Source organism: Ciona intestinalis, chromosome 5 (assembly GCF_000224145.3).
Source record: "Ciona intestinalis chromosome 5, KH, whole genome shotgun sequence".
Lineage (NCBI taxonomy): Eukaryota > Metazoa > Chordata > Ascidiacea > Phlebobranchia > Cionidae > Ciona > Ciona intestinalis.
In genome coordinates this window covers 865921-874192 of record NC_020170.2, presented here as the reverse complement: position 1 = coordinate 874192, position 8272 = coordinate 865921, and the positions used below count along the sequence as shown (strand labels likewise).

Genomic DNA, 8272 nt, shown 5'->3' with positions numbered 1-8272 from the left:
TTTATAAAGCGAGTGCCTAATTGATTTTCATATTAACTTTTTACGTGTTTCTTTAAAAGAAATATTATGGTAACTCTTAAACAGACAAAATATAGATAGAGTTTGAATAAACATTGACTAACCTTCTGGAGAGTCTAAACATTATTTCTTTATATCTTTCATCGTCATAATCGAATCTCCTTCCCATCACAATGCTACATATGTTGTTTGAAACTGCGTTGCTTAGAACACCCTACAAAAAGAAATAAACTGAATGTTGATACGCAAGTATAAAACAATCCTCACCAGTATATCAAACGGTTTGTCGTTGTGTGAACGAATAGCGTCGTTTAAGTAGGCGACTTCTTCCACAATACGATCCTCCATGCTTCGCTTACCAACTCCAAACCTTTACAAAGATATTATTGCAAATTGCAACTGTCCGGCGTATATAATACGATTATATCGTGGAAATTAGGTCCCTGTATGGCGTATGCGGTAACAATCTTGATGACGGGACAATACATGTATATGAACATATAAGCGTGTACATATTCTTAATTTCATATTTATACTCACCCTCTAAGTGTAGTGATTCCAAATCGTCTTTGCATTTTCCAATGATCATTATAATCAACCGTAAGCAAACCCATTCCATTATTAATTTGCGTAAAAACAGGTATGTCTGGCCTTCCAGAAAAGCTGTGTCCTTGCTTTACTAAAGCCTATATGTAAAAGAAAAAATAGATTTTGCATGACTGTATATGTATTCTAAGTAAAAAATCGTTACCTTCTGTATATTTTCATAGTCATTGAGTATCACCCAGTCCTCTCGTCCCATACGTACAGACATCACAGGTCCATATTTCTTGCTCCATTTTCGCATTACACGTTCAGGGTAATTGCCAAGGAAAGGTATGACTCCCAGAAATGGAACACCTCTTGGTCCTGGTGGAAAGTTCTTTGGTCGTGTGTACCAGTAATACAAAGCGAGAAAAGCAGTGAAAAATATCACCAACGAGCTAACATTGATATCACCCAATAAGTGCTGCAGCATCTTGCTTTATTTATAAGTTTGGAATAATGAAAGTTGTCCGTTAATACAGCATGAGAAGTAAGCCAGTACTAGCGCGTATATACGTCAGTTTGTTTGCCAACGATTCTTATTTTTCTGAAAGAAACGTACCAAAATCAAATATAACAGAAAACGACACAGGGCCAGTTTTAATACACACAACGCAAGATCCTTACAAAAAATACCTGAGTGGCACATAATCCGCCCTTTTATACTGATCATGTCACATGTTTAAGGTCACAAGACAGAGTAGTTAAATAACTGTACTAACAGAGTTTAGCATCTGTATAACTGCTCTGTCTTGTGATCTTGAACACGTGCCAATAACAATAACTGTACTAACAGAGTTTCGCACCTACCGTGAGATTTAACCTATAGCGCGTTTCTCCATTATTACCGGCATACAAGCTAACCATTACTGCCAAAAGCAAAATCATCATTATATTGATAAGTCATGCTATAACTTGTTTAACTAGTTCTTTTAACTTATATTGACCGAGGCTTGGTATACAATAACACTATCATTGGGGCAGCAGGGCTTCGCACACAGACAAAAGCGTGAACAATAGGTATCCCGCGACATGAAAGAGAGCGAAAGAGAGAGAAAAGAGAGAAATCGAGAGAAATAGCGGCTGTGCGCATCTTGGTCATGTGTTCAGTTTTTAGTACCAGAAGTTTGTAGGTAAATAACGTTCTTGCAATAATGTTATCTAATAAAACTCTTGTAAAGTTGATTTTGTTTTGATGTACCATTAAACAAAGGCATTGGTGTTCTGCATTGAAATCCAACATTTTGGTAACGGTTTGTTACCATCTTGCATGTGTAGTACTTTTATATGTTTTAAACAAGTTTTTTTAATCGCTTATGTTAATATTACCTAAAAGGTAAATGGGTATTTTGAAGTTCCAGTCAACAAAAGTTAATTAAGTAAAACCCATTCTTTTGTTAATTTTAACTGTTTACACTTATCTCAGCAACTATTAAACTCGAGGAAAATGTTTAAATTCTAATTTACCCATTTGTTGCATAAGTTCTCGTCTTCTGACGTCACTGCCTTTCTGTGCGTTGCATCAGCAGAAATGACGTAATGGTACGAAGTGACGTAACGGACATTAAAGCTGTAAACTTCCTGCAGTTAATGTGAATCATATAAAGTAATATGAACGGAAAATATGTACTACAAGAAAACAAATAAGCTGCAATTACTTTGCAAACAAGTATAAGGAAATCGTATAGATTTTCTATTAAAAGATAGAAGTTTATGTACGGTTGTAGAAAAACACGTCGCCATAAGCCGCGTCACTACTTTTGACGTGGAAGCCAAAACTGGCTGGCGTGACATCACGCAAAGAGAAAGAAAGACAGAGAACATAATATAAGAGAATGAAAGCAAGTTGCACGAATATTGGAGCAGTGCGAAATGCTGCGAAGAAATCGAAGGAACCATATATAAAGGATTACCTATCAGAGTAGAGAGAATAGGATGTGTGGTATTACTTTGGGTGAACTGTTGCGATACTAAAATACTGCATTCCGTTAATAGTTGTGTCATACAAGTGAAACTATGTCAGTGTGTATATTAGCAGTAAGATTTGTTTTGCAGACATTAAAAGTAGTTTAACATGCTGACTAATTTAATTGCAAACCCTTCGATATCTCCTGTTCTCGCTATTCTGAGTTGTGTGATCGCATTTTACTATTGGTACAAACGACCAAAGAATATGCCACCTGGACCACGAGGAATCCCATTTCTAGGGATAATACCCTTTGTCGGAATGAACCCTGAACAAGCATTTATGCAGTGGAGCAAGAAGTATGGCCCTGTAATAACAGTGCGGATGGGAAGAAAAGACTGGGTAGTTCTCTGTGACCACGATACTATACACCAGGTAAAGTGTCCACACGTTTGCCGACAGTTTTGTTATTAGCACATTACGTTTAGTAAAGTGGGGAAAGATGGGACATCTTTGCATTCTATTTTTGTCCCATTTGGTAGTAAACAAAAAATATTTAATAAATTATAAAACCGTATTCCCACGACTCTCATAGACCGTTGTTACTTGCTTAAAACACAATCAGGGTATTCGGATATTACGCGTTAAATGCGTCCCATCTTCCCCCACCCTACCGTCACCAAAATTCGGCGTAAAATGTTATTTTTATTTTACCATTTGGCCAGACAAAATAATTCAGGAAACGTTCCAGGTGTTGGTGAAACAAAGTACAGTGTGCTCGGGTCGACCAAAAATCCCCATTGTATCCGAACTTTCGAAAGGACACGGAATCCTCTTTGCTGACTACTGTGAAAAGTGGAAATCACAACGAAAATTCGGAATGAAAACGTTGCGAGAGTAAGCGGTTTTCTACATTTCCTATACCGAAAATATAGAAACTCGCAACTGCAATATTTAAAATACGTATGTTACAGACAGATAATTTATAATTATATTCCAATATTATATAGGTTTGGAGTTGGCAAGAAATGCACAGAAGATCGTGTTCTGGAAGAAGTTGATTTCCTATGTAATGAAATCCGGTCCAAAAATGGGAAACCCTTTGATATACAAGTTCGGTTTGTCAATAAATTACCAAAAACCCACTTACTAATTAAACAATTGCATACAGGACATTATGTGCAATGCTGTTAGTAACATTATTATGAACATAGTAATCGGACGAAGATGCAACTACGACGAAACCTTTTTCACAGACGTCATCAGTCGTTTCACGAAATGGTTAGTAATTTTGACTCTGCGGAATTTCTTAGTTCTAATATAGAACAAAACTCTGCCTTTAAGCTCATTTTAGGGATTTTGATTGATACAAAAAAACAAAAGTGGACAGTTCTGTACTATTTGTCAAACATAACTACACATAGCGTATTAGAGTGGGGGAAGATGGGACACCTTTAACACATAATATCCAAATAGCCTGATCGTATTTTAAACAATTAACAACGGTATGTGAAAGTCGTGAAGATACGGTTTTATAATTCATTGAATGTTCTTTGTTTACTACCAAATGAAAAGAGAAAACTAAACGAAAAGGTGTCCCATCTTCCCCCACCTTACTATATACGTTTAGAGATAACAGAACAACGATAAGATTTATTTCCTATACCTGAACCCTTCATTAACGGCCCTGCTCGTTCGTCATTAGAAAGAGGTGCATTGACAAATCTTTCTTCGTTTATTTACAGGTTTAATGATCCAACCGCAGGCGCCATGTTCACCGGGATGATGTTTCTCCCACAGTTAAAATATGTTCCACCATTTTCCAAGTATTACAAGATCTTTCGGGATGACATCGGAGCTTTACATGGTACGTTTAGGGTGACGTGTTAGCTCTCACAGATTTAGCCAAGTTTAAATTCGTTATTTGAATAAAAAGGGTATTAAAAAGTATTTAATATTAAGTGTTGGAGGTTTAATTTTACTAATATTGTTGGCTTTTGTTTCCTTGACGCGATACTTAGCGACGATTGCCTCAACACAGTGGTTACTAATGAATAGTCACATAAAAAAACATAAAATCGCTTACAAATTTACATTTGGTAACTCGGAAGCGGGTACGAGATGGGTCAACTAAAACATATGGGTTGGGTTATATAGCGGCGTTCATTTACTTTTTTACATGCAGTTTGAAAGTTGTTTTATTAATTGCAAACTAGTTGTAAAGCAGAAAAATGTAAAAAGTTTTGAATCGTAAGACACTCTTTCTTTAACCAGTTTTATATTGCTTTTTTCGTAAAGAGGTGTTCGAAGAGGTGATAAAAGAACACGAGAAGAATTTTGATGGAAATAACCTACGAGACTTCATTGATGCCTTTCTCCTTGAAATGAAGAAAAACGAATCTGGATCAGAATTCACGGTATAAGTTAGAAAGGAGTAAAATACGTGTGTTCACGTATAATTTGTGCCGTAGCTCAGTTGTTACCTGCTTCTAACCCAGAAGTTATGGGTACAAACAATTACCCACAAAGTTACATATACATGGTAACTCGTAAGCTGGCACGAGGTGTATGAACACCCGTGTTATAACGACTGTCGTTTTCCAGTCACGCGAGGATAAAGCAGGTTACAAATTTTAATTTATAACAAAACCCAACAAAGGCATTTTCTACGTTCTTTTACAGTAAAATTGGTTTAAAAGTCACATTTTTAACTGACACCATTTCAACACTTTTTATTTGAATCTTTTTTTAACGACTGTCCAATGCTATTGATTTCCTTTTGTTCGTTGTTTCAATAATGTAATCTTCGCCATCAATTTTAAAAAGAAAATGAAAAAAAATACTTTTTTTTATAAAGCTGTGAACTTTTTGCAGTACATCCAACTGCTAAACTACATACGTGACCTGTTCGATGGCGGTACCGAGACCACTGTAAGCACCAGTCGTTGGGCAATACTATGTATGCTGCATTACCCGGAAACTCAGAAAAAACTACGCAACGAAATAATGACTATTATTGGTAAGCGTTTAAATTTCTATATAACCAACATCATATTTAATATTCCTGTTAAAGGGCCCAACACGCCAGCGAGTATGTCGCATAAGTCAGATATGCCTTACACCTGTGCTTTTATACAAGAAGTACTCAGGTTCCGGACTTTAGTCCCACTGAGTGTGCCCCACAAAGTAAATGAAGATGCAACGGTTAACGGATACACAATTCCAAAAGGCGTAACGGTAAGAGATTTCATACATTCATTTAATCGTCCGATTGAAATAAAAACCCTGAGCAGATGGTTTAATTCCCAAAAAATTGAACGACATTTTTAGCAGTACACTGTGATGTGTCGTGTTTCATGTCTATTTTTAATTAGGTGTCACCAAACCTGTGGGCGGTGCACAACGATCCAGATGTGTGGGACGAACCAAGCAAGTTTAAACCTGAGCGTCACCTCGATGACAAAGGAAACTTTGTTCAGTCGAATCACGTGATACCTTTCTCGGTGGGTCCACGTCATTGCTTGGGAGAACAACTTGCTCGAATGGAAATCTTCATCTTCCTGATTTCAATGATTCAGAAGTTTGAGTTTCTTCCCGATCCGAACGAACCAGATCTTCCTGAAATCAACCACGGTACGAACGGAGCTGCATTCGTTCCTCTACCTTATAAAATAGTGGCGAACCAAATCTAAATGTAACCACTATTGAAAATGTTATCAATACATATGGACTTTATAACACGGGTGTTGTATTTCTTACACATTGTGCCACAGTTGCCGCGTAGCTAACTTTGCGGTATTTTGTTACTGTATTTGTATATACCATCGTCGAACCAAGGCCGTTAGGGCAATTTAGCATAAAACACATATAGTAGCGCGGTGGAAGATGGACCACCTTTTTATTTAATTTTCTCTTTTCATTTGGTAGTAAACAAAGAACATTCAAAGAATTATAAAACCGTATCCTCACGACATCCACATACCGTTGTTAATTGTTTAAAACACAATCAGGGTATTTGGATATTATATGTTACAGGTGTCCCATTTCCCCCCATCCTACTATACGAATAAAATCGTGGCAACATTAACTTTTAAAAATAAATTTGTTTCAATATATCAATTAGTGGTTGCTAATGATCGCAATATTTTAGTAACATGTGACATTTAACAATTCGTTTACGATCTCAAAATTGTGCTCCCTTCTGCGTCCACGTAAATAGAAATGATGTGTTAATACATCATACGCGTACACAGTTAGGTTAAAAAAAAAGTTTTCAAAATTGTCAAAGCATGATTTATACTTATAGTAAAATCGCTGACATGAAAACAACACGACATGTGTATCACGCATCAGTCACGTGATGTGTAGAACAGCAGATGGTCTCACAACGTTTTAAGACAATACATGATTTATAGCTCGTAGGGTTGCATAGCGCTATTTCCTTTGTAAGAGAAAGCGTTTTCGCGCAGCAAACACTAAAGCGGCATTACGTTTCAGGTTCGCTATACAAAGCAGCAGTTTTAGTGCTGTGCTCAACGTTTCAGAATGATAGAACTCGTGTTAACCGATTTGAGTATTGCCCCGACAATACTAACGCTCATTTGCTTATTATTGTTTTATACTTGGTATCGAAGACCCTCTCGATTTCCACCTGGACCTCGCGGTTTCCCAATCGTCGGAGTTTTGCCGTTCCTAGAAAAATACTCAGAGCGAACGATGCACAAATGGAGCAAGAAATATGGTCCGGTGATGTCGGTGAGAATGGGAAATGATGATTGGGTTGTCATGGGAAACTACGAAGCTGTTTATCAGGTAATGTAGTAGGGTGGGGAAGATAGGACACCGTTTCATTCTTTTTTCTTGACGCACTTGGTGGTAAACAAATGATTTCAAAGAATTATAAAACCGTATTCTGAAGACTCTAATTATTTAAAACACAATTAAGATATTTGGATATTATGTGCTAAGAGGGTCTCCCACCACACTAGATGTGTAAACTGCAATCGTTTTATAACACGCAACAACAATAAGAATATCATGAACTCCAAGCATACCTAAAGAATAAAAAAGTATTATAAAACACTACAGTCTTACATCATATAGTCTTGTGAAGATTGAATCTCACTTTTAGAGCTTCGTGAAGGCAGGCAGTGCATTCTCGGGCCGTCCGTACATGAAATTGGCGAATGAAATAACTGAGTGCAAAGGACTTGTTATGAGAGATTTTAACCCAACATGGAAGACACAGAGAAAGTTTGGACATCTTACCTTTCGAGGGTACATTCTTGTCTATTTTCATCACACGTACCTATATATATATATAGTTGGCATGTATAAATAACACATTTGGGCAATCGTGTTTTAATCTTCAATAAATTTTTATCTTAGCTGTTTTTTTAAAATAGTTTTATAGTTAAGCCAATATAGTGGTTGTAGCTTATGCGTTTATACGGTTCAAAACCTTTGTTCAGGTTCGGGGTTGGTAAGAAGAGCTTAGAAAATCGAATCTATGAAGAGGTGGAGGTAATGAACAAAGAAATTCTTTCAAAAGGAGGAAAACCATTTGACATTTCTGTAAGTATCGGTGGCTATGTGTAAAAAAACGGGATTATACAAGAATGTATTAAAAAACGATACTAAATATGTTATACACATTCGAGTTAGCCCTAGGATACCGACAAAATTACAAAGAAGACAAAAAATAATTTTATTTTAGGAAATCTTGACCAACGCAGTCATGAATGTAATCTGCAACATAACTGC

At 36.6% G+C, this 8272-nt stretch overlaps 3 protein-coding genes across 3 annotated transcripts in view; 2 read left to right on the top strand and 1 right to left on the bottom strand.

Annotated features, from left to right (window-relative positions):
* Positions 1-61: 61 nt before the first annotated feature.
* LOC100181554 (cytochrome P450 2F5) lies at positions 62-1167 on the bottom strand. The gene is made up of 4 exons (XM_026834545.1): positions 770-1167; positions 559-704; positions 286-388; positions 62-232 (listed from the first exon to the last, which is right to left on the bottom strand). The coding sequence occupies exons 1-4, from the start codon at positions 1034-1036 to the stop codon at positions 77-79; spliced, it is 672 nt and encodes a 223-aa protein (XP_026690346.1). The 5' UTR covers positions 1037-1167; the 3' UTR covers positions 62-76.
* Positions 1168-2627: 1460 nt separating this feature from the next.
* LOC100183929 (cytochrome P450 2U1) lies at positions 2628-6623 on the top strand. The gene is made up of 9 exons (XM_009860260.3): positions 2628-2944; positions 3261-3406; positions 3520-3622; positions 3681-3790; positions 4255-4376; positions 4808-4926; positions 5384-5528; positions 5583-5746; positions 5884-6623. The coding sequence occupies exons 1-9, from the start codon at positions 2678-2680 to the stop codon at positions 6199-6201; spliced, it is 1494 nt and encodes a 497-aa protein (XP_009858562.1). The 5' UTR covers positions 2628-2677; the 3' UTR covers positions 6202-6623.
* Positions 6624-6681: 58 nt separating this feature from the next.
* Positions 6682-8272, top strand: part of LOC100179228 (cytochrome P450 2C4-like) — a 4495-nt gene continuing 2904 nt past the window's right edge. Inside the window, exons 1-3 of the mRNA XM_026834540.1 lie at positions 6682-7321; positions 7641-7786; positions 7981-8083. Of these exons, the coding sequence (XP_026690341.1) occupies positions 7055-7321; positions 7641-7786; positions 7981-8083 (516 nt within the window). The 5' untranslated portion in view covers positions 6682-7054. The remainder of the gene's footprint in view (positions 7322-7640; positions 7787-7980; positions 8084-8272) is intronic.

Bases quoted from the DNA above. Each gene is read 5' to 3' on its own strand.
- LOC100181554 (XM_026834545.1), bottom strand. From the start codon at position 1,036: ATGCTGCAGCACTTATTGGGTGATATCAATGTTAGCTCGTTGGTGATA. The intron at 705-769 runs GTAACGATTTTT...TTTTACATATAG, and splicing joins ACTATGAAAATATACAGAAG to GCTTTAGTAAAGCAAGGACA. The intron at 389-558 runs GTGAGTATAAAT...ATCTTTGTAAAG, and splicing joins GGAATCACTACACTTAGAGG to GTTTGGAGTTGGTAAGCGAA.
- LOC100183929 (XM_009860260.3), top strand. From the start codon at position 2,678: ATGCTGACTAATTTAATTGCAAACCCTTCGATATCTCCTGTTCTCGCT. The intron at 3,407-3,519 runs GTAAGCGGTTTT...AATATTATATAG, and splicing joins GGAATGAAAACGTTGCGAGA to GTTTGGAGTTGGCAAGAAAT. The intron at 5,747-5,883 runs GTAAGAGATTTC...ATTTTTAATTAG, and splicing joins CAATTCCAAAAGGCGTAACG to GTGTCACCAAACCTGTGGGC.